The sequence below is a fragment of the Prionailurus bengalensis genome, chromosome E4, assembly GCF_016509475.1.
Source record: "Prionailurus bengalensis isolate Pbe53 chromosome E4, Fcat_Pben_1.1_paternal_pri, whole genome shotgun sequence".
In the NCBI taxonomy this organism is placed as follows: Eukaryota; Metazoa; Chordata; class Mammalia; order Carnivora; family Felidae; genus Prionailurus; species Prionailurus bengalensis.
In genome coordinates this window covers 64,471,247-64,496,438 of record NC_057360.1, presented here as the reverse complement: position 1 = coordinate 64,496,438, position 25,192 = coordinate 64,471,247, and the positions used below count along the sequence as shown (strand labels likewise).

Genomic DNA, 25,192 nt, shown 5'->3' with positions numbered 1-25,192 from the left:
CGGGGCTCGAACTCCCAACCCCGAGATCAAGAGTCACGCGCCCCACCGACCGAGCCAGCCAGGCGCCCCCAGGACTTTTGCAACAACCGCTTCCGTGTACCCGGGCCCATTCTCACGGGTGCCGTGGTCTGGGGAAAGCGCCTCTGCGGGGCCCTGTGCAGGGAACACGGAGCCCGGCGTCGGGGCTGGGCGTTCACGGCACCGGACGGAGATTTTGGCCGCTGGCTGGAACTCTGTTGTGACAGCCGCCTCCAGCTGCGTGCCTGCGGTGCCAGCCTTTCTCTCCGCCTCGTCCGGCTGTCCCCCAGCTGCCACGCCACCTCCCACGGCCAGGCAGCTTTGTTCTCCGGGGGGGGCGAGAGGCAGAAGCGGACAAACAATCCGCCACGCCCCCACCCCCAAGCTGGCCGGGCTCCTGGGAAGGGAGCAGCCCCAGCCCTGCCGGGCACACACACAGTCCTGCCTCCAGGGGGTGCTGTGTCCCCAACCCGGTCCCAGCCAGATCCCAGGGACACAGTCTGACAGTGAAACCAGCTCCCAAGTGGTGAACAGACGGAAGGGGGCACCATCAACTTCTCCCGTCTCTAAGGAATGTACTAATGATTCTTTCTCTAAGACCAGGGCCATCAGACCCACGGGGGTGTCCGGCCCGCTTCCCCCCAGCTCCAGACTCTCACGCTGCAGGTAACCTGGATCGGCCTGCGAGCTCGGGAGTCAGTTATTCTCCAGAATGGGTGGGTTTGTCAGAGCCCCTCTGGAGCACAGCTCTGCTCTGGAGCAAGGACACCCAGCGGTCGTGACCGTCGTGATTAAATCAATCCTACCGCTTTGGGGATCAAATGCAACCTCTGAGCCTAGCATTCAAGGCCCTGCATGGTTTAGTCTCTGCCTCTGCATGATTCCTGCCGCTTGTCCACCCGCACCCCGGGCTCCAGCTCCGCGGAGGGCCTCACCGCTTCACCCTTTCTGCCTTTGGACCTGCCGTGGCATCGCTGGCTCCGTGCCTGCCTGAGGACCTCCTGCCGATCTCTCAAAACTCGACTCGAGGGTGACTTGCCCCCTTTTTGAAGCCTTCCCTGACCATCCAAGAAATAATCGGTGCTCCCCATCCCCCAGGCCTCACCCCAGCGTGGGTCCGTGAAGCCTGGGCCTTGTACACGTTCCTACGTTAGACCATCTGAGCGCTCTGCCGTTGTTTGTCAGCTGTGAGGTCTTCATTTGAGGCCGTGGACCGTGACTCTCGCCTGTTTCCCCAGCACCGGGTACAGTTTATTACCAAAGACTGAGGAAGGGGACGAAAGCTGGTCTGGACCCAGAGAGGCCCGAGAGAGGGCTGCAGCCTTGGTTTAGCTCCCGGGAGACTGGCCGCCGAGCCTCCGGAGACCTCGAGGTGGAGCCGCGACACGGGGGGGGAGGGACCCAGGCTTACCCTGGCTCCACTAATGCTGCAGGGGGTTACAGACACGAGCTTCAAAGGCAGGAGAAAGCAAGTCCCAAGGCACCCGTCCATCTCTCCTCTGGGTCAGCAGGAGGATGGAGAGAGAGACAGCTTGGCCGTGGCCGTGGACACGGGAGTGGGCCACGCCAGATGCAGAGAGAGCCTGAGCTTGGCTGTGGCCGTGGACACGGGAGTGGGCCACGCCAGATGGAGAGAGAAGCTGAGCGTGGCCATGGCCGTGGACATGGGAGTGGGAGTGGGCCACACCAGATGGAGAGAGAGCCTGAGCTTGGCTGTGGCCGTGGACATGGGAGTGGGCCACGCCAGATGGAGAGAGAAGCTGAGCGTGGCCATGGCCGTGGACACGGGAGTGGGCCACGCCAGATGGAAAGAGAGCCTGAGCGTGGACGTGGCCGTGGACATGGGAGTGGGCCACACCAGATGGAGAGAGAGCCTGAGCGTGGACGTGGCCGTGGACATGGGAGTGGGCCACGCCAGATGGAGAGAGAAGCTGAGCGTGGCCGTGGCCGTGGACACGGGAGTGGGCCACACCAGATGGAGAGAGAGCCTGAGCCCGGCCGTGGACATGGGAGTGGGCCACACCAGATGGAGAGAGAGCCTGAGCCTGGCCGTGGACATGGGAGTGGGCCACACCAGATGGAGAGAGAGCCTGAGCCTGGCCGTGGACATGGGAGTGGGCCACACCAGATGGAGAGAGAAGCTGAGCGTGGCCGTGGCCGTGGACACGGGAGTGGGCCACGCCAGATGGAGAGAGAGCCTGAGCGTGGACGTGGCCGTGGACATGGGAGTGGGCCACACCAGATGGAGAGAGAGCCTGAGCGTGGACGTGGCCGTGGACATGGGAGTGGGGCCACGCCAGATGGAGAGAGAGCCTGAGCGTGGCCGTGGCCGTGGACATGGGAGTGGGCCACGCCAGATGGAGAGAGAGCCTGAGCGTGGCTGTGGCCGTGGACATGGGAGTGGGCCACACCAGATGGAGAGAGAGCCTGAGCGTGGCCGTGGCCGTGGACACGGGAGTGGGAGTGGGCCACACCAGATGGAGAGAGAGCCTGAGCTTGGCTGTGGCCGTGGACATGGGAGTGGGCCACGCCAGATGGAGAGAGAGCCTGAGCGTGGCCATGGCCGTGGACACGGGAGTGGGCCACGCCAGATGGAGAGAGAGCCTGAGCGTGGACGTGGCCGTGGACATGGGAGTGGGCCACACCAGATGGAGAGAGAGCCTGAGCGTGGACGTGGCCGTGGACATGGGAGTGGGCCACGCCAGATGGAGAGAGAAGCTGAGCGTGGCCGTGGCCGTGGACACGGGAGTGGGCCACGCCAGATGGAGAGAGAAGCTGAGCGTGGCCGTGGCCGTGGACATGGGAGTGGGCCACACCAGATGGAGAGAGAGCCTGAGCCCGGCCGTGGACATGGGAGTGGGCCACACCAGATGGAGAGAGAGCCTGAGCCTGGCCGTGGACATGGGAGTGGGCCACACCAGATGGAGAGAGAGCCTGAGCCTGGCCGTGGACATGGGAGTGGGCCACACCAGATGGAGAGAGAAGCTGAGCGTGGCCGTGGCCGTGGACACGGGAGTGGGCCACGCCAGATGGAGAGAGAAGCTGAGCGTGGCCGTGGCCGTGGACATGGGAGTGGGCCACACCAGATGGAGAGAGAGCCTGAGCGTGGACGTGGACGTGGACACGGGAGTGGGCCATGCCAGATGGAGAGAGAGCCTGAGCTTGGCCGTGGCCGTGGACACGGGAGTGGGCCATGCCAGATGGAGAGAGAGACTGAGCCTGGCCGTGGCGGTGGGCAGGGGAGTGAGCTACGCCAAGTTACGTGCCTGGAAAAGATGCGTCAACCCCCACCCGGGGCCGTGGCAGAAGGCACAGGGGAGAGCCGTGCACCTTCTAAACCGGTCAGGTTGGAGAGGCAGGGAAGGGACCCTGGGCAAAGGCTCCATCTGTTTCCTGTGACGACTTGCCTGAAAGGAGCTTTGGGCCCTAACACCACCTGTGTTCATTCCCCGATGTGAACGAATCCTGGGTTCCCGAACAGCTGAGGACGCCATCATCCTGAGTTACCACGCTCAGACTCTCGCCACGCCAACATGCGTCACACAACTGCCAGTTTCCACTCGTGTCCCTTCCTCTCACCTCCCGGCCTGACGTCGGGTCCTCTCTGCCTTTCGGCCTCCCACTCACCTGTCCGCTCCTTCTCTCCCCGAGTCCTTCCCGCACTGCGACGCCCACTCTCTCTCCCCGAAGCACACCTCCAATCACGAACCCGAGAGCATTTACCCAGGTTCAGTACCTACGGCGGATTGAGATCAGACTCCTTGTCTCGTGGCGGAGGAACCTGAGGCTGGGGGAGGTGACTGACTTGGAGTGTGCGGCTGGTCTCAGGCTCGGGTCCCCTGTCTCCCGAACCCACCGGCCTTTCATTATAGTGTCACCGTCTCAGTGCCGTCCCCAGCTCAGGAAATGTCCGTGTCTCTGCGTTATCGATCTAGGAGAGACCAGACTCGGCCGGGCATAGGTGGCCTTCCCTGATCTGTTTGCAAACCTCCTTTCCAGCCTCATCTCCCACCTCTTTTCTCCTATGGCTTTGGGCAAACCAGCTGGTCCCTGCCCTACGCACCCATGCGTTCGTGCTCTTCTCCCTCCCTCGCCTCCCCTCTGTCCTTGTCCCTACGTACCGAAATATCCTTCAGAGCCCAGGATAAATGAAGCCCCTGATCCCCACGGCTTCACTTAATACCTCCCTCCTCTGACCCTCCATATACACGCGCAGATATATCACCGTCTGTACGTTTTGTGGGACATCGATCTGGCATAGCGCCCATCTTCCGCTACAAATAAGCTTACTGAAGTAAGGATTCAGGCATACTACGTTTTCACTACCCTGACGCACGATTAGGACACAGAGTAGGTGCTCCAGGAGTATTTCTGGAGTGAGCGAATGAGCAGAAGGGAGAGAACAGACCGCCCCTTCCCGCACGGTGGGAGCTCTCGTCCCGCACGGACGGACAGAACTTCGCTCGGGCCCAGAGCCTCTCCTCCGAGGCTCTCCATCCTCCCTCCCTCTTGGTCTGCTCTTGACTTTTCATATGTTTTCTCTTTCTCCTGAACACACGGAAACCCCAATAACTGGTCGCCAACACTAACAGATGTGCAAGCAAGGAAAAGATGTCCTCGTGTGTAATGACGCGGCCGCCGCGGGAAGAACCCGGCAGTTCCACGCATTTACACGACAGACGCTTTCTTCAGCGCCTCCTGCGTGCCACATTCTAAGGACGACAGACCCCGGAGCCACAGAGATGAATTCGACGTAGGTTCTGGCCTCGAGGACCTGCCAAGCCCAAAGGGAGGCAGCCATAAAGCAGGCAGGAGGTGGTAAGGGCCACAGACGAGGTATCCGTGAGGCACTGGGGGGATGTGCAAAGGGCAGGGCGACATTTGGCTCAAGGGAGCACTCCATAAGAATGTTAGTATCCCCTTTTAGGCCAGGAAACCAACTCAGTGACTACCAGCCAGGAGTTGGGTTTTTCCTCCACACCTGGCTGTCTCACTCAAGAAAGGCTTTTACACAGAAAGGTGGCATTGGGACCGGCGGGTCTGAAGGTTAGCCAGGATTTAGACACTTGGAGGCTGGGAGCTAGGGGGTCAGAGAGAAGGTGCTTCCAGGGAAGGGGAGGAGAGAGAGGGGAAGGAAAAGGGAGGGCAAGGGAGGGGAGGGGAGGGGACGAAGCTGACATTCGGGGAGGCCAGGAGACCCAACTTACAAGCAACAGAGCCAAGCTTTTGGCTGGATTCCAAAGTCCTTCCTCCTATAGCTTCAGGCTAATACTAGTGAATTTGCCTCCACTGGGCAAGTTCCACACTCAGCCCCCAGAGGAGGTGACGCTTCGACCTGCTGACAGGTTAGCAGGACAGCAGTGTCCCCAGCAGTGACACCCAGAGTGCATCTCATGATTGGCGGTGATGCTCTTTTATTGTGATCTCTGCGTCCCATGATCTGTTCTCTTAGGCTGGCGTGGCAGGTCCCTACTGTCCCCGTTTCCTCCTCGGACTCTGCTCCCAACTGCCTTCCCACCTCTTCCGCCTTCCTTGCTGCCCACTCGGCCCCTGGTACGTCGTGCCGGCTGATACTAACGTGCGTTTCCCCTTCCGTCCTTGTCACCTTCCTGTCGTTCTGCTCCCCCCGCGCACATCTGTCTGGATCGTCCCTCAGCCTCCCGTGTCTCACCCTGGAGATGTGCTTTGTGAGGGTGGCGAGGTGCAGGCAGAGCTCAGAGCTGTGAATTCCCCATCACACTCTGCCCTCCGTCTACATCCTGAGGCCCAGGGGTCAGGAGAGGCATTGTAAGCCCCCTACCCTCCTGTTCTCCCCACTTCCTCCCTCCAGGAAAGAGCCTCTTGATCTAGGGGCTGGAAATGGGATCAGAAAGGGGAGGCAGTTTCCTCCGGGACCCGCTCTTGCTGTGAATCAGTCCAGTCGCTTTAGGCTCAGAGGTGTCCCTGAAGCCACCACTAGGGGGCGTGGGCATCATGAGTGTCTGGCTGGAAACCGGCCTTTGGGGTACCCGCGGGATCCGTGCCAGCACCTGCCCACCTCGCTCAAGTGCTGTGTGTTGGGCAAGCCCTGTACACAAAGTGAGGGGTATGGGGCACCATCGGCCTCAGAACCCGAGGCCAGGCTCACCCGGGACAGCGAGCGAGGCGTGTGTCTGAGCACAACATCCTGGAGGTGGAAGGAGGCAAAAAACAAGGGTGTTTTAAGACCCTGCCAGGAGCTAAGAGGCGACGCTACCGCGTGCAGAGTGGGCTGGACGGGGAAGCAAGAAACTTAGGGGCCAGCCTCATCTCTGCCACTGACAGCGGTGACCTTGGGCAGTGTCCGAGCCCATCAAACCATCGTTTCCTTAATCGGGGACTAAGGGCGTTTGTTGCATCGGCCCCCCACTTCTCAGACTAGTGGGCCAGGAGGTCCTCGAGGCCACAGGCTTAAATGCATCTTTCCTGTGGTTTCAATTTTGCTCAAAGACTTTGAGGGGAAATCTTATTTTCATCCTAAACCAACAACAGACAGAGAGTGGAATGAAAATTTTACCTAATTTAAAAGACAAAACAGATGTCAAGGACATCCGACGTGTGACAGGTGAGGGCTCATGTCTGTATCTTCTCAGGGAACATTCCCTCCCCTCTGCCTTTCAGGACCAGTCGGTGGGTCCGTCTCCGGGGCGCTGTGTCTGAGGATTATCAAGGTCCCTCCTGGCTTTAAGACCCCGCGTCCGGCCCGAGCCCTCCCCCCACGTCGGGGGAGAGAGAGAGGAAACAGCCACTCAGCCTCCTGTCCCCAAATATATTATCTCTTCTTTGGACACTGACTGCAAGTTGAATAGCGACCCTGGAGGCTTCCAAGGAGATGGCTGGGCAGCTTTGGGGCCTGAAAAGAAGCAGTTCTGGGCTTCCGAGTGCTCTTAACGCAGAGAGGGGGAGAGGGGAAGAGGGACGGGTACGAGAGGGAGGCCAGTAAGAAAAGTGCCAGGTTACATAAGCCCTTGAGGCTGCAAGAGAAATGGACTTGGTTTGGGGTTCTTTTCAGACGGGATGGCTTTATTCATTAATCTCCCTCCTGTCCTGCCCCAAAGAAAATAAACAAATAGAAAGGAAGCCAGATGCTCCCTGGAGGTGGAGGTGGGGACAGGAGGGCAGCGAGCGTGTCCGGGGGCCTGCCTTTCCAGCTGAGCCACTATTCCCTCTGCCCGCCACCCTCGGCCTCCGTCCCCTTCCCTCCCATCCTCTGGCCTCGGCCTGACACCAAGGCCCTGGCCCAGGGAAGAATAGGCTTTTCTTCCCTTGTGTCAACGTTTGGAAAGTTCTCCTAGTCTGATCAAAAGAGAGGATAAAAGCCGTCAAAGCATTTCCTGGGAGCCTGTGACCCCTGTCTGGCCCTGCTGACCCCTCTGTGTGTTTTCCAGTCAAGAGAGGGAGGGACACAGATGGGGCCATGTCAGATGTTCTCCTCCGTCCAGGCACCACCCCTGCCTGTCAGCGTGGGCTGATCGGGGAGCACTGCCCCTTCCTCTGCCCCCATCCCTCCCCCCCTCCGGCAGTGTCTCTTGCCCCCTGCAAGCAGGGAACCATGTTCCTGCAGAGAACTGCCCAGAGGGTGGCACCTCGGGGACCCCCTCTTTCCCCAGCTGGATAGAGGATGACTTCCAGTCACGTGCGGCAAATGGGCACCGCCTCCTTGACGCCCCTGCCTCCCCACCCTTCACCCCTACCCCGAGCACACCTCCCTCCCCGACTCATCACGCGGGCCAGCGTCCGCTCCTACCCAGCGTCTGGGGCAGCGAGGCCGCACATCCCGGTCCTGTGCGGGGAACTTGGCCCCGGGCAGGGTTCGGCTGAGGACGAAGGGTGTGCCACTGCCCCCTCAGTCCCAGCCCCGGCAATCCCAAGAGCCTCCCGGCCCGGCCCCGCTTGGGTCCTCGCCTCAGAGCAACAACTGCCCCCAGATGTCAACCCACCCCTCCTCACCTCGACGGGGGAGACCTCGGGGGGTCCGGGCGGGTTGGGTGGAAGCAGGTCTGCGGGGCTCCTGAGAGTCTCCACGGGGGAATCTATACCCAGCTGATGCCCCAAGATGCTGGCTGAGGGCATCATCCTCGCGGAGAGGTTGGTTATGAGTGGGAGAGTTCGCCCCCGGCTGCGCCGAGGGGCCGTCCAGAGCGCAGACAGGTGCGGGGGAGTGGAGGAGACCAGGCTGTCACCAGACGTGCCCCTCAGCCCCGCGCGGGAGATTACCTCCCCGCCACCAGGGGGCAGGGCTCCACCGCTCTGCGTGCTCCCTGCCTGCTCCCCCCACCCCCCACCCCATCCAACCTCTCCGGCCCCCTCCCCGGCCCTCTCCTTTCACCGTTAGGTTGAACCGTAAGAAATTGCCAATCAAAACAAAAAACCAGGTCCCGTGTCAGCAATATCAAATGGTTCGATCTGTTAATACTTAACAACAACAAAGGTAAAAGCATCCGCCACCTCAGAGCACGTTAGAGGCAAGTGCCCTGGGTCGCAAGCTGGCGGTGGTTAGTGCTGCAGGAGCTCTCTCCAAGGTCACAGCTGACCTTCCCATCGCCACAGCCAAGGGCGTTTCTGGGGCCCTGAGGCCAGCAGTCTGCAGCACCTGGCCCCGGGGCCGGTGGTCCCTTCTTGGCACTCTGTCCTCTGGCCCTTCTTGCGATGTGGTGGGGACTCCCTGCCCCCGCCCCCTGGTTTGGGAGACGTAGGTCCCCTCTTAAATGGCCCTGCTCCTTCCAGGCTTCGAGATTTGGGGCAAATGGGTTAAAGTCTCTGCGTTTCCCTTCCCTTCACCTGCACGGAGGCTGGCGCAGGGCCTGCCCGTGGAGGTGGGGGCTTCCAGGAGAGCTCGGTGCAGGGTCCCCAGGTCGCGGAGCCCTCTCTCCCTCCCCGCCTGTCCTCCAGGCTCTCTGCCACCCGTGCCTGGCTGTTTCCTCTGCACCCAGCCCTTTTGCCGTGGCCTCTCCTCTGCCCCTGTGGGCCCCACCCTTGGTGTTCATCTCCCGCCACTCTGTGGCCCTTCCTCAGCTGCCCAGCCCTCCCTCCTCACCCCTCCTCACCTCTGCCCTCTATCTGGAGCATTTCAGCGTCAGGTCAGCATGCTCGATGCCTGTCCTCTCTCTTCCAGGGGGTGGAGGGAGTCCCCTCGGGCTGTCCCCTCTTCACAGAACTGCCATCCATTCAGAACCTTAGAGTCACCCTGGGCTCCCCTCCAGCCCCATATCCGGGTGGGCGTCTCTCCGTCTCCCCTGAGGCGGCCTTAGTTCAGCCTTGGATTCTCCCTCACCTCCGCCAGGCGCCAGGCGCTGCAGTGATCTGGCCTCCCTGCCTCCGGCCTCACCTTCCTCCCCTGCTCCCCTCAGCTGCCCCAGGCCCTTCAACAACACGGATGCCTCCCATCCCATCGTGCTGCCTGAAATCTGATGGGCTCCACGGCTTTGGCAGCTTCCTGACATACCCTCCCCACCCCCCATCCCATTCTACTCTGATGGCCACAGCCTCTTCTTCCAGCACTTGTCCCTAAGCACCCCCTCTTCTGGCTGTAGAGGGACCGTTCACTCTTGACCATGGCCTTCAGTCGGCCTGCTTGTGCCCACGAGGGGCTCCTGCGCTTCCCCAGCCTCGGAGCCCTCGGCAGACGCCCGCTGTCTCCCTGCCACATCTTCCGTGTAGCACGTCCGGCTCCTTCTCCAGAGACCGCCAGCCCCCGGAAGGTGGCGACCAGCCGTAGTTATCTCATAACCTTCCCGTCTCTGCGTTTAACCCAATTGTTTAACATAGAGGAAGGACTTAGACTGGAAACCCCCAGTCTGACCCCGGGGGGAAGGGGATGTCAACCACACAGCCTGGGGGCCATCGCACACCCCACCCCCCCCACCCCTAGCAGATATCACCCGTTCAGACCTTTGCTCGCTGAGCCTCGGAATCTTCCTCAACATGGTGGCCCAGAGAACCATTTCAGTCAAGCGGAGTTAGCCTCGCAAGCAAAGCCTATTAGTTTTCCTGGCCTGTCTGGGTCACAGCCAAAGTCTTTACCTATTCTTTCCCACTATTTGCCATCCTGGTCTGGGTCCTTTTCTAGCTATGGGAACTCCAGTCAATCTCTTAATCTCTGCGGGGCTCAGTTTCCTCACCTAAGGAGGCAATAAAACCTTCCATTGTATGGTCAGGATCACATGAGATGAAGTACGTGAAATCTGTAAGGCCCTTATGCAAATATGAAGATATTATTATTATTATCCTACTTTGCAGATGAAGGAAAGTGTCTACAGAATTAGAGGAAGCGGGGCTCAGAGAGACAAAGTGTCTCGCTGACGTTTGTTCAATGGCTCAGCCCGAACGTCTGTCTCCGAGCCCCGTGGCCCTTCACCCGCCTCTCCATATGCCAGGGGTTTGATGATGCTCCTTCTTCAGGGGAACAGTGACTCGTGGGGTAAGATTGACTGTGGCCCCAGAATCGGAAGAGGCTTCCAATGCGCTATTCTCCATCCCACCTCCTGATCATTCCCAAGATGAGGCTCCCTGCAAAACCCTTTCAACCTGCCAAGAGGTAGGGAACGTGTGGGATGCAGAAGGGCCACATTCCTCAGTGACTCCCTTCGACCCTGTGCCCTCCTGCTTGGTCCCCGCCTTGGTGGCTCCAGGCAGCTGGCAAGCTTCTCAAAGCCCGGGATGGCCAGGCCCCAGGAGATAAGGGCTCTGGTGGGAAGGCCGGCGAGCCACCGAGAGCTGTCACCAGATCCGCCGGCAGGGTCTGAGAAACTAGACAGGAGCCAAGCTGATGGGACCTTAGGGTCCCAGGGACCAGTGGGGCTCCCTGCCTGAGTTAGGACGGGGCCCTGAAAGCGTCCACGCACTTTCTTGTCTGTGGCCTTAGAAGTTGCCGGGCCCGGGGTGCTAGAAGGTCCGAGAGCGTAGGGGACGGGGAGCCAGAAGAGATGCTCCCCGGTGTGGAAGGACATCAGAAGCAGCTCCTATGGGGTCATCGTACCTGCCCCCCTCCTTCCAGGAAGGAAGCAGCCCCTCTTCCCCAACAGGGGACTGTTTTCGGAACTGATTCCTGAACTGTATTTTGCTCATCTTTGTGTGCTCTGCAGTGCCCAGAATGGAGCTGGGCTATTTCTTACAAGAGCCCATCGGATTGCGCCTCCACGTGACTCTTTCTTCCCTCCGGCCCCTTTCCCGTGTGTGACATCCTTCAGCCCCGGGAGGTCCCGCCTCCCAGCTTCCCTTAGGAACAGGTGGGGACACTGACCCGGTCTCCCCATCAGCCTCTAAGCCTTTATTCGGGGTGAAGAGCTGGGTTTTCCATAGCTTCCCTCAGCCCACCTCCGTCACACCCTCCGGACTCTCTCTAGTGGGGGTCCAGATGGGGAAACTGAGGCCAACAGCAGGTGCACCGTGCTCGGCAGGACAGCTTCCACGCCAGATGTCCAGAGTCTCCTGTGGGAGGTAGACCCTCTGCACGGTCTAGGGTCGGACCACTCTGGACTTGAGCTTCTCCCTGGACCGACCACGTGCTCCTGGTGAGCCCAGTGCCACCCGTGCCCGAGTACCGAGTGCCAGAGGGCTCAGCTTGGAAGAATGGGAGGAGAAGCCCGAGAAAGAGGATGGTGAGGAGGGGGAGAGGGAGCAGACGACCCACCTCGAAAGCCCCAGAATTACAGTTGGGATGGAATCGGGGATAACCGGTCTCTGCCGGCCTCCCCAGCATCAGCGTCCTCTGTCTTCTCTCTGCCCTCGTGGTGTCCCCTGTGCAGTCACGCCAAGCCTCTCCCAGGCCTTGGACAGGCCATGGCTTCCTTTTACCAACAGCTCTCGGCAAACACTGGGGCCTCGTCTGGGAAACCCTCTGCCCCCTCCCGCTGGGCCTGGTCAATCCCTACCCTCCTCCCAGGCCTCAGCTGAGAGGCCACGGTCTCCGGGAAGCTTCTGCAGACGCCCACGCCCCCCACGTGGGTTGCCGGGAACGTCACTGCCCGCCTGTCAATGGTGTGCAAACCAGACCCACGAAGTTACCGACTGGCCCAGGTGACCACAGGCCAAAGTGTGTTTGCAGCCGAGTCCACGCTTTCCACCTTGCCACCTCAGGGTCACGGAATGCGCATGCTGGGAGGCCCCCGGGTCATCCAGGCGGATTCCCCGGGTTTCCTGAAGAGGAAGCAAGGCCCAGGAAAAACAAGCGACTTCCCTACGACCTCATAGCTGGCCAGCAGCGCACGTGATCTCTGGTCAGAATCAGAGCAAGAACCACTGACTTCTTCCTCGTCCCAACCTCTCTTCCCATGAGACTCTTCACTGACCTGGGGTCTCAAAGAGCCAGATGCCAACCTGGGAACATGACCCACTGAGCTCGTCCCCTGTCCACCCACAGCCACGGCCCAGGGCGCAACCCCCTCCCATCCTCAGGCCTCCAGAATCCCCTCGGCCTTGCGGCCGCCAGCCCAGAACTAGGCCAACAAGGAGAGAGCTAAAAGGAACAGTGAAAATGCGGGCCTGCAGGGAGGGGACGGATTCAGGGGTGCTCTCTGCTGGGGGCTAAGAAATGGTCAAGGGACTTCTTTGAGAGACCTGGGAATCCCACAGTGCACCGGGGCCCTGCGCGTCATGGGAACTACCTCCCAGGCCAACCAGCCTCTGTCCAATGGAGACCAAAGGTGGTCCCCTCTGTCATCGGGCACAGTGAGCTGACCACTTCTTTCCGTCCTTCCCCTTTGCCTCGTAATACCTCGTACCCGGGAAATGCCTCCTGTTCCGTCTAGATGCACTGACTGCTATCTAAACAATTTTTTTTAAGTTTTATTTATTTATTTTGAGAGAGAGCGCGAGTGGGGGAGGGACGGAGAGAAACGGAGAAAGAATCCCCAGCAGCCTCCACACCATCAGCACCAAGCCCGACGCGGGGCTCGAACTCAAACCGTGAGATCATGACCTGAGCCGAAATCAAGAGTCAGATGCTTAACCGACGGAGCCAGCCCGGCGCCCCGAAGCAATCTAATCTTACCTTCACCCCTGGTGGAGATGGGGACCCCAAGGCACCCTGTTCTTATGATGCATATTCAGGGACTGAGCCACCTTCCCAGCCAGGGGTCCATTCCCTTTTGACCCTGGGGCTCCTGGTTCTATGTGCAGAGCCACCCCTGACCCTCACACAGGGGACCTAAGGGGGCCCCGCCGTCACCCAAGAGGGAGTCTGTCTACCCACCCCCCCTCACTCTACTTATTTCTCACCCACCTTCCCCACTCGAAGACAAGAATGAGGCAGGAGCGGCATGAAGGCACTAACGAGACACTTGTAGATTCTAGATGAGTCTAGAACTAGATTCAGAGGTGGCTGCCCTCCATCCTCCCTCTCACAGGGACTGACGGCCTGAGTGCAGCCGGGGCGCCCATGGCACCCTCCTTCTCCACCAGGGGACGCGTGAAGGGAAATCTGGAGGCAGAAGAACCACACCAGGGAGTAAGGGCTGCGGGGGGGGGGGGGGGGGGGGATGCTCCTACATCAAGAAGACGGATGGATGAGGCAGCTTAAGCAGAACCCGGCAGCCAGAGGGGGGGCATTGGAGGGAGGGGGGGGTTAAACAGCCAAAGGGTCCTGTCGATTCTGACATAAGGGAAACATCGTGGAGATCAACGTCCAACGACCCTCGCAGGCGAGGGACCCAACATCTGGAGCCGTCCATCTAAGGAAGTTGCTGCAGGTGCTGTGACCCCATCTGCCGCCCCAGGTCTTGGGGTCCTACTGGGCCCTCTGTCCCTTCCCTTTTTAGACTGCTTGCTCCCGGCTTCCGAAGGATGCCCCAGACCAGAATAGCAGGGGAGGGAGGCATAGACATCCCGGACGGATCCTTGAACAAACGGAGGGTGTTAGCACGGAAGGTCAGAGCCAGGCATCTGAAGGACTTCTAAACACAGATCCCGAACCCTAAAGCCTAGCTAAGGAACCGGCGGGGTTTCTCCCTCCAGCCATCCAGAATCAATGGCAGGAGTGGGGCCGACATGAGGGCAGGAAATGAACAGAGGTAGGGTCACCCTGCCCTGGGACAGTGGAAGGGTCAAGGTGACTTTCTGAGGTCCCTTCTAGACCCAGAATCCTCTTTAAGGTCTCTGTACCTGCTGTTCTCCCCACCCCCCCCCAGCACTCCCCCAACCCCACCCCAGGGAAGGTGGGGACTGACAGTGACCAGTCCCAGCCTACCACCTGTACACGTGGCGTCACCTCCCAGAGCCCTAGTGGGAGACGGGAAATGAGGACTGCCCCGTCGACCTCTCGGGCCACCAGGGGCTGTGACACGGGGCGCGTTGGGCAAAAGCAAGGGACAGTCACACTGGACCTGCGCCGGGCGGGCTGGGTTTGCTCGTGGCGCACAGCTCCCCTCTGCGCGCTCGGCTCGGCGGTGGGGCGGGGTTCCTGGCCCCCGAAACCCCCGAGGTGGGGCGAGGTGGGAGCTGCACTCAGTTCAGCAGAGGAGGCCGTGTCCGTGGTTAACGTATAAGCGGTCAGGTCTGGGGCAGCGGGACATTACCCGCCCCAGGGCTACATTCTTGAGGTCACAACAAGTGCAAACTTGTTATAACCTGTGTTGGAGCAGCGGGGGGCAGAGAGGGCAAGGGGGGGTGGCGCTGAGCCGCCAGCGGCTGGCAGAGGGGTGCAAAGGGGAGGAGGGGTGGGGCGCGGCCGTGCAGGTGCATACGCATGTGGGTGGCGGGAGGACCGAGGTCTGGGCACATCCGCTCCGGCGTGCGTGTGGGATCCGTGTGTGGGGCTGCATAGATGAGTGTGTGCCTGTGTGTCTCTGCATATATGAGCCCAGTGGAGGAGGAGCGGAGGTGGGCAGCCGCGGGCCCGGCCCGGGCATGTGGAACGGAGGAGTGGGCGCTGGGGACACCCCTTCCCCTTCGCTGGCCTCCCAGAGCCTGCAACCCAGCTCCATCCACGGACTGCACCCTCCCCCCCCAACCCCCTCCCCATGAGCTGGGGGCCTCTCCCCACCAGTGCCCAGCTCCCCAGCCTGCCCCGGGGGTGGGGGGGAGGGTCGCCTCCTGCCCATCCCCCCTGGCCCTGGGCCCACTCCCCCGCGCTCTCTTGGCCCTCCGGACACTGGGGCGGGTGGGGGTGGTGGTGGGGGGAGGCTCTGAAAGCAGGTGACTGTTTGGGGGAACTCAGGGACAGAGCCCCCATTGTGCCCGCCCCGGAGCCGCCTCAATGGAGCTCTCTGGCACAAAGGGGCTTTGACAATGGGCAGGCCATTAGTATGCAGGGCCAACCCCTCGGCCCTCTCCCTGTCCCACAGCCCAGAGGAGGGAGCTGGGGGGCTGCTGGCCCTGCCTGTGGAGGCAGGGGGTGGGGCAGGGCCGAGACTGGAGAGATCTTAGTCCCTGGGGGCTCCCCTAGGGAGACAACAGAGGGAGCCTCGCCTAGGGCCCCCAAACCAGCCACTGGCCACAAAGGCCTTTGCAAGTGGAAAAAGCCACGGGACCGGTCACGATGGGGGAGGGGAGCACTCTGGGGGCCAGGCCGGGCCGCCAGGAAAGAAGCAGGTGGGCAGTCTGAGCCCACCCACTTTTTGCCTCAGTTTCCCCCATCTATTACCATCTCTTGCCCTCTATTCCAGGGAGTGGTGTGGGCAGGAGACACGGAGCAAGGTCTCAAACTTCAGCCTGAGGGTCTCCGGAGTTGTCGGGCTGGGGGGCTGCAGGTCGGATCGGGACCGCCACCGGATGCAAAAATCGGTGTGTACGGGGAATGGGGGTGAGGCAGCCAGGGTGTCTGGGCTTCTGAGGAAGGCGGCACCTGCAGCCCCAGCTCCGGCTCCGGGGAGCGTGGCCGAAGGGCCAGAGGGCCAGGGCCAGGGGTGCTGCAGGGTGTGTGTGGCTGCCTCGGGCCTCCCCCACGCTGTGGGCAAGAGGTCCTCCTGCCCAGGGGGGCCCCGCACCCTCCTCCACCCACCGCCACCACGGCACCCTCCGTGGCCTGGGCGCCAGCTGCGGCCCCACTCCCCACCCCCGCCCTGGGAGGGAGCGGCCAGTGCGGAGGCTGAGAGCAGGCCCAGACCTGGGAAGGGGGCAGCGAGCAGGGAAGGGGTGCCACTTGAGTAGCAATGTTTGCCCAATCAAGACTTCCTCTGTCCTGGGCCAGAAACCCCCAGGAGAGAGGGCTGAGGTCACTTCAGAGGACTGCCCCCGGCAAGACAGAGAAAGCTTCTGGGCTTGGGTACTTCTCTCTTCAGTTGTGCTGAGGGCAGGAGGCCCTGCCTGTTATCTGCCCTGGGGGCTTCCTGCTGCACAGTCTTGGGCCCTGGACGGCTCACCTGCTGCTACTGGGGGAAAGGGAAGGTCTGCTCCCTCCTCCCAGTCAAGACTTCGGTTCTGCTGCAAGCCCCCCCTGCCCCCAAAGGGTCCCCAGCGGGGGAGGAGGGGAGGGCTGGGAGTTAGAACTCCTAGATTCAGGGCCAGCAACCCTGTGAACCCTCCCAGTCGCTCTCCGTCCCTGGGCTGGGAAGCCCCCTCAGCCACAGGGGAAGGATCACCCGTGCCCCTCCCTCCCTGCCTTCCGGGCCCTGGGAATTCTTCAGAGGCAAGGCTCCTGAACATCGAAAGAACTCACACTACGCTAAGCCCTCTTCTAGAATTCTATCATGTAATTTTCAACAACTTGAAAAAATAGGCACTTTCTTCAAGCCCCATTTTACAGATGAGAAAACTGAAGCACAGAGATGTTGATGATCTGCCCAAGGTCACACAGCTAGGGAGGGGTAGAACGGAGCCCCACCTGTTTAACCACGGCCCCCAGACCGCCTGCCCAGGGAGAACACTCAGAGGGGTGTGGGCAGCCGAGATCAGCCAGGATACTCGGCTTGGCGGGGGAGGAGGTGCGGGGGTTGAAACGGTTTTCTGAGAGTCCTCCGGACTAGTGATTCTCAAAGCGTGGCCCAGGGACCCTGGGGGTTCCTGACACCCTTTCAGAGGCTGTGTGAGGTCAAAACTGTCTTCCCAACAATGCTGCTACATTATTTGCTTTCTTCGCCTTCATTCTCTCATGAGTGGTCAGTGGAGTTTTCCAGAAGCTATGTGACACATGATATGGCAAGAGATTGAACGCAGAAGCAGATATGAGAAATTGTCTGTCTTCTGTTAAGCCACACGTTACAAAGACTCGTGAAAGTGTGGGACATCACCACTCTTCTTGCAAAACATTTTGTTGCTTTGTTTTTAAAATATAGCGATTTTGGGGGTGCCTGGTGGCTCAGTCGGTTGGACATCCGACTTCAGCTCAGGTCACGATCTCGCAGTTCGTGAGTTCAAGCCCCATGTCGGGTTCTGTGCTGACAGCTCAGAGCCTGGAGCCTGTTTCAGATTCTGTGTCTCCCTCTCTCTCTGCCCCTCCCCTGCTAGCACTCTCTCTCTCTCTCTCTCTCTCTCAAAAATGAATAAACATTTCAAAAAATAATAAGAAAAATAAAATATAATACAGCCACTTTTCATTAAAAAGATATCATACACGTTGACATGCAATGGGTTTGTGGTTGTTTTTAAATGAGTTAATAAACAGTTTAAGTCTCCTCCGTTTTCATTTCTGACATATCAATAAATATAACCCACATACACAAAAGGTCTTTGGAGTCTTGAATCATGCTTAAGAGTGTAAAGTCCTGAGATCAAAAGACTTGCGAACACCACCCTAGACTCAGACATACTCGCTCTCTCTTCCTGCCAGTTGCCCATGTCTTGTCCCCGGAAGGGTCGGTGGGGAGGTTTAGACGTGGGGAGAAGGCCTGTGCCCAGGTCTCCTGTTTGGGACTAGGGGCGAGGGAACAGCTAGGGGACAGTCCCAGGGAGAACGTAAGGGTAAGTGGTCAGGCCTGTGCCCCACCTGGGAGGTGTCCCCACAGATCTCCCAGCTCTCGAGCCCAGGGGGAGGCTCAGAACAACTGGGATGCCCCAGACTGGGCTCTGACCTTTGCCTCTTCCGCCCCGGACGCCTGCCCACAAGCCCAGCGCGAGCAGGAGCGGACCTCCCTGGCCAGGAGAGAAAGGCTCAGCGGATCCCCACGGGAGTTTTTGGGTTTGGGCCAACATGCTTAAAGAGCTGCAAACTGGGGGTCTTGGGGTCTGCTGCTCACAATCTTAGGGTGATGCCATCTCCACAGGATGGGGCTGTTGGGGGGAGAGGGGCTTCTCTTGAAGTTCCCCAGGGAGTTCAATCATAGGGTCTAACATATACACACCCCACTCCCAGACATTCATAAGCCTCCAAAGTCGGGATTCTCCCCCGCAGAATTAGCCACCAGAAAGGTTTCCTACCTAGAGTCAAGCTGGTCAGAGGCTACTCTGTTCCTAGGAGCTGAGGGGTCCCCGGAAGGGAAGAGAGGCCTTTGCTTCGGGGGATCCAAACCCTGCAGGGTCACGGCCCCATCCCAGAGGAGCCCCCGTGCAAGGAAGGAGACAGGATGTCCCCTCCAGCACTACCATTCGATTGCGTTGGACATCCGGGCAAAGTCACAGACACAAGGGACAAAGGACAAGCGGACTGCTGAGGAGAAAGGGGTACAAGACGGCAGAGCCCATGGGGAGACGCGGGTGGCGCTGGGCAGGAGGGATCAGCCTTGGAATGGGAATGGCCCCACGAGTGCCCAGAGGGAGAGAAGAGAAGGCGTTCAGGGATGCCCGGTGGACACGTCCCCCACGCCTCTCAAGAGGGCAGTCCCAAGAGATGGGGTGCTGGAGGGGAGCGAGGAAAGCTTCCATAAAGTACCTTGAAGACCGTGATGGGGAGTTTTCATCTGAAAACCACCAGGGATGTCTGGGTAGGAAAGGGACAAGACAAAACGGGTGCTTCGTGGGGACAGTCCCAGGGGGAATTGGGCAGTGAAGAAGAGGGAAGGAACGGAGGAGAGAGGGTGGCTGGAGTCAGGGAGGCCTTTAGGGAGGCTGCTGCGGACACTCGGGCTGGTTGGGGGACAGAGGAAAGGGCGGGCATGTAAACCGGGCGGCAGAGGGACAGGCAGGCTCGCGGGGGACAGCTGAGGTGGGGGGCCGCTGGCTGGGAGGGAGAAGCTGCTCCGGATGGGCAAACAGACTGTTTTAGGAAAGCTCAAGGTCTCAGTTCACACTTCGTGGACCCCAGTGGAAGACGGGACGCCTGCCTGGAAACAGGGAAGGAAGCTACGGGAGAGGAGACCGGGCCCACGTGGGGCCATCTGTGGGAATGAAGACGGGAGTCCCGCCTGCATCTGTAGGTGAGGAATCTCTGCCTTCCCGAACTCCGGAAGGGTGGAGCGACAGAGCCCCGGACTTGGCCTCGGGAGTACCAGGGACGGGCTGTGGTAAGGCCCCGGGGGCCGGGAGAGGCAGAGTCGGGCCAGAGAGAGGGAGCACCACCACCGCAGGAAACACACGTGTTAGGTGCTGAGCATCACTGCAGGCGCTCTACCAGCAGCGACTCTTTCAGTCCCCAACTGTTACTGGCGCCATCATAAGGCTGAGGGGACGCACGTCGTAGCTGCCGAGCGGTGGAACGGGGATTTGAACCCAGGGAGTCTGACTGCAAGGCCAGGCTCTTAACCTCTCCACCCACGGCCTCCCAGGTGGGGCCCGAGCGGGAAGAAGCCCTGGGACCACGTGGCGGAGTGGCCAGGCCACCCGGGAGAGGCCTCCCGACGGCTGCCGCGTCCTCCCTGTGTTTCCCGGCTCCCCTCAGAAGCCTTAAGGATGGGCCTGGGGGCTTAGGGGTGGGGTTTTTTGGTTCCGGAAGGTGGTCTCCCGTTCCTTCCCAAACTCCATCTCAGATTTCTTTCCTTTTTTATGGGATGCGCTTCCTGAAGTCGAACCTAAGTCCTTCCAGCCGCGGCCCCAACCCTTTCCAGGGCCTTCTGCGCCCTGGAAAAAAGAACGCCACGGCCGGCCGCGTACTGGGAAGTCACGGCCTCAGAGGCCGGCGGTGCTCAGGCCCACCTCTCAGCCCTGCTTCCCCGGGGCCACCCCGGGGCCAGCTCCTACTTCTCTCCACATTCCAGAGCCAGCCCCTCCCTTCTCCCCACCGCCTCAAATCCAGCGCGGGGCTGGCGGACACCCACGGGAGAGGTTTTCCCACAATCCCCTTCTCTTTGCCCTTTCAAGGTTCTGGCGGGGGAGGGGATGGAGAGGGTCCCCCCCCCCCCCCCAGGCACCGTGCCCATGCAGAACGGCAGCGTCATGTACGAGCAACTGGAATGAGGGAAGAGAGGCACTGAACTCAGCCGGTGGGGGAGCCGCGGTGACGGGGGGATCTCCCGCAGCTCGGTTTCCAGGAGCTGCCCTGCCAACCACCCTTCCCCGGGCGCTAAAACCCTTGCAGTGCAGACCTGCCCACCGTCTATGTTCCCGTAGTTCCATCCCAACGGCCTCCCTGCCCCTTCCGGGGCCTCCCCACTGTCCTGGACCGCTTGGCCTCAGCCTGGACAGTGGCACTGACCAGTCAGGCAAGAGGAGAATCTAGGCCGGGAAGGGGAGGGGGAGTGGAAGGTTGTTTTTTTTTTTTTCCCTTCCGTCCTACATAACCCTTGGCAGGAAAGTTGGGGGCTCCGTGGCCCCACGTCTCTTTCTCTCCCCCACCGACGCCGGGGGACTCGGCCCGTCTTCCGTCACGCGTGCAGAGGCCGAGCATCTCGCCAGGAGGCCCAACAGGCCTTTTCTCCTCGGAGGAAGTGGGTCTCTCGGTATGACCCGCCCCCCAGGACCCTAAACCTCTCATCCCGTGGATCCCAGGATGATCCGGAGGGCTCTGAGCCCACCCAGATCCAAATGTCAAGCCTCTCTGGTCCCTTAGGGAGGACAAGGGAAGAGAGGTCCCTGGGTCTTCTGCCGGGCCCTCCCCTCCAAGCCCAAAGACCTGGAGCTACAAATGAGCTCATGTATGGAGGTGCAGGTAGGGGCACGGGAAGAGGTGGGGGGGTGCCGGTGGCCAGACAGCTAACCCTCCCATACAAACGCAAGCGTCCCTAGACTGCATGTGAGGCAGATGTTGGGAACACAGATTTTTCCCCCCCTCAGCGTAGGGGGCTGCAGTGGAATTCTGCATTGGAACCACGGAAGGAATGGACCCATAACCCTGCTCACCAACCCCCCCACCCCTCCATTCCGTGGAGTCATTGCCATATGATACCGACTGAGACAAGTTGGCTGCTCGGGCTCCGGCTGGGGGGTGGGGGGTGGGGGACGGCTCAGAAAACAGCAGCTCCTTTCAGGACCCAGGCTGGCAAGGGCTCCGGGAGGCCGGACTGGCCCAGATCGCCCCCCAACACCCCCTCTCTCCCTCCCTCGCCACCACCGCCAAAGGACAGAGGGGCGGGGAAAGGGGGTTGGCCCTGCCCGGGCCATGCCCATCGCCTCCGCAGACCAGCCCTGGCCCCTCTCCCTGGCGTGACGCCGTCCCTCCCCCTCCCTCATTTCCTGCTCCCTGAAGAAGTAGCTAGAAGCCAGAACACCTGCCTCCTTCGACACTGGGTCCCCCGCAACCAGGCCACACCCTGAGGGATTCGCAGGCCCTACCCTCAGCACAGGACGGTGCCCACCACTGCGCCAGGAACACGTTCGGAAACTCGCAGAGATTAGGGAGAGTGTCCGGAGATGGAACCAAATAGAACGCAGCGGGGGCTGCTGGCCCCTCCTCAGGCCGATGGCTTGGTGCCCTCCGGGCCCTGCCGAGCACCCCTGCACCGAGACCCTCCTCACGCCAGGGCCCCAAATCTCTCATCTTCTCCCCGCCTCCCCCCACCACCCGGAACTCCCAAAAGCAGTCCCGGTGGGGGAACACATCAGACACCACAGCCGAGGCGGACGGGCCCCAAACCTTTAGCCAGAATTTGTGCTGATAAGCAACAAATTCACGTCCTGAGCCCTGGCCTCCTTTGGGGCCTCCACCCCCGCCTCACTCTGGGTGCTTCATTAGCAGGAGTGACATCTCAAGTAACCAGAGGCCCCCCTCCCACTTTGTCCCAGGTCTGTCCTTCTACCCATCCCAGGGGCGCAGCTCTCCTCCCCCAAATCGGGAAGCTTTGACCCTTATCTCTTTCCTCACACCGCTGCCCTTGGTCACTTCCTGGTGGGGACAAGGCCTGGGATGGGGAAGGGGCATCTCTGCCTGGAGCGTGAATGTCTCAGAACCTAACCTGCCCTTCTTCCTCCCACAGGAGCGGCCCTGCTTGCTTCCCAGGGACCCCAGTGTGACCTACCTGGGGAAGGGGGCAACAGATGGAGGGGGGGGGGCTTGACATGCGGGGCCAGTGGGAGTGGAGGGAAGAGGCCAAGTGGGCAGGGGTCCCAGGCACACCAGGCTCCCGCGGCTCGCTAATCCCAGCGGTTTGTGTCTCTGCTCCCATGTGTGGACTCGTGATCAATAGGTGTCACTACATGAGTGTCACAGTGTGCGGAGGGGGAAGGGGCTGGCATGGGAGTGGGGGTAACCTGACCATCTTGGGAAGAGAGGGCGCTGTCCGGAGTGCCGGAGTGGGCGATGCGTGGTTACCTGTATGTGGTGGTCACTGTATCCCTTGAGAGGGCTGTGATGCCCTGCCCGGTCCGCCTGGTGGGAAGGGGCATCGGGAAAGCCCCTTCTTTAGCCCAATGAGCTGGAGGTGACCAGCATGGGTAAGGTTTCTTTCTTGGGGAGCCCTTCCCAGGAGGGTCTGTTTGGGGTCGCCCAAGGTGGGAAGCTGGGGAACAGGACAGTACCGCTGAGACCAGACAGGGTGGGGACCGAAGGGCTGGGGTTCCCCCTATCTTTGGGGAGCGAGGTGGGCAGGGCTCCATCAGGGCCAGGGTCTTACCTTGGGTCCGGGGTGGAGTGGCCCCTCGGATGGGCAGCGGGACAGACAGACGGACGGAGCGGTCAGGAATGAGGAACCGAGCCGAGCGACGGGCAGAGCCGGGACTCTTAAACCCGGAGCTGGGATCAGATAAGGGCTGGTCCGGGGGCCGGGGCCGGGGTCGGGCCGGCCGGGGGCAGAGCTGGGCCGGGCCGGGCCGCCCCCTCCCTCCGCAGCGCCGGAGCCAAACTTTGTGTGAATGGAGGGGCCCGGAGGGGGCCGGCGGGCGGGGGCGGGGGGCTGCGGGCGGGCCAATGGGGACGTGGAGCGCCAGGCCCGCGCCGCCGGGATTGGAGAGGCCGGGGCGGGGGGCGGGGCGCAGGGGGCAAGGAAGCGGAGACCCAGACAGATGGAGGCGCAGGGCCGAGCGCAGCGCCCGAGGAGCGGGACCCAGACAGACTCCGGGAGGGAAAGGGACGCGAGACGATGGGCGAAGCGATAGGGGCTGCGCTGGCACGATGACAGGGGAGAGGCGGCGGCGGCCGTGTCAGCGACGGGGAGCGGGCGCGGGGGGCGGGCCGGGCCGAGTTAATGAGCTGGAAATGAACTCGGGACGGCCCGGTGGCCCTGCGCGCAGAGCCAAGCGGCTGGCTGGGGCTGGGCTCCGGCGCGCTATCCCTCTGCCGGTCACCGGGCCCTAAGCCCTGCGTGAGGTCCCGGGGGCCGAGTGCGCGGACCAGCCTCCCCGCCAGCAGCCCGCCGGGTCCCGGAGCCGCGACGCGGCGGGGCGCGCGGCGCAGGTGCGAGGCGCTGGAGGCCGCAGAGAGGGCCAGGTCCCTCTACTTAGGGGGTCCTGGCAGATGTGGGGCATCTGATAAGCGCCCTGAAGAGCGGTGAGGATTCAGGTCCTGGGAGATGATGCGCAGGGCGTCCGAGGCAGAAGGAACGCAGTCACCAAGTCCCCGGGACACATGGAAATACAAGTCTGCTTGGGAAACGGCGGCACACGGGCCCCCTGGACTAGACAGAGAGCAGGTGGCAGTTCTTCTCAACCCCGCCGTCACCAAGGACTGCTCTCAGTATCCGAATCCGTGCTTCCAGGGGTTCCAATCCACAGGCTCCCGCCCTGGGCATTTATTAAGGAAAGAATCAGTTCCCCATTTTGGTTCATCATAGATATTTAGATATTTAACTATTAATCAGTAACCGGCATTATCATCTTGAGTTGATATACATCTTGGGAAAAAAAAAACAAAAACAAAAGCAAAGAAACCTGAAACGTTTTAGTTTAGTTCTGCCTCTAAAAGCCGTACGCTGGGTGAATGTACATTTGAACTAGCCCCCCTGGGGGAGGGAGGTGGGCCGCAAGCCAGGCACCACAGGTGAGGTGTCTGTGTTGGGGAAAGAGAGGACGGTGCCAGCTGGGGGTCAGCTCTGGGTTCCTGGAGGCAAAGTCTTGAGCCGAGGACAGACGAAGCCCTGGCAGAATTTTAGGAAGATAAATCTGGAGGTGAGCGAGACGGTTTGGAGGGAGGGGCCAGTAGACCGCAATGCCAGAGCCTTGATTCTTTTCTCTTTCCTCATCTGAGCTAACCAGAGCCTGCCCCCTCCTCTCTGCCGCATCCTTCAGCTGTGCCCCAGGACACCGCCCCTCTCTGGCCAGGATCTCTGCAGCTGCCCTCTCACGAGCATCCCCACCTCCAGTTTCCGTCACTCGAACAATCCTGCGGATCATGAACGCCTACATTTAAGGCTGAACACCTGTAAGGTACCAGCTCTCTGAAACACAAACCTGACTGTGTCCCTTCCCAATGTAAAAGCCTTCAGTGGCTGCCCGTCGGCCAGAAGTAAAATCCAGATTCCTCGCCGTGGGACAGAAGGCCCGCTATGACTTAGACCTGGTGTCCTTCCAGCCCCGTCCGCCTCCACTGGCCCTGCGCGCCCAAACCTACAGCCGCTCGCTCCTCCAATGCCGAAGGGTTGGTCCTGTGTTCGCTTCGTGTCCTTGATCTCTTTCTGTGTCTGAGGTGGAGCCTTCATCACTGACATCGCTCTGGCTCTCATCTCCAAGTTACACTCAGATCTCTGTGTTCAGCCTTGGGCTTTCTTTAGAGCATTTCCACTCCGCCCGGACAGGCCCCAAACCGAACTTATCTTCTTCCTCCTCAAGGCTGGCAGCCCTCGTGACTTCTTTATTTCTGTGTTTCTCCTGGTCAATCACTTTTTTTTTTTTTTTAAGTTTATTGGTTTATTTTGAGAAGGGGGAGACACATGAGCAGGGAAGGGGCAGAGAGAGCACATGAGCAGGGAAGGGGCAGAGAGAGAGGGAGAGAGGGGATTCCAAGCAGCCTCCATGCTCTCAGTGCAGAGCCCAATGTGGGGCC

General features: G+C 60.8%; 1 protein-coding gene across 4 annotated transcripts in view; it reads right to left on the bottom strand.

The window, feature by feature from the left end:
- The window catches only part of KCNJ10 (potassium inwardly rectifying channel subfamily J member 10), a 30,291-nt gene extending 7,225 nt beyond the window's left edge, over positions 1–23,066 (bottom strand). The window contains exons 1-2 of one of the 4 annotated variants that reach the window (XM_043567537.1): positions 22,830–23,066; positions 13,259–13,456 (exon numbers count right to left, since the gene is read on the bottom strand). In XM_043567537.1, the coding sequence (XP_043423472.1) occupies positions 13,259–13,297 (39 nt within the window). In that variant the 5' untranslated portion in view covers positions 13,298–13,456; positions 22,830–23,066. Of the gene's footprint in view, positions 1–13,258; positions 13,457–14,721; positions 14,950–22,829 lie in introns of those variants that run through there. The other 3 variants (XM_043567536.1, XM_043567538.1, XM_043567540.1) reach the window with 3 other exon arrangements.
- Positions 23,067–25,192: the final 2,126 nt, after the last annotated feature.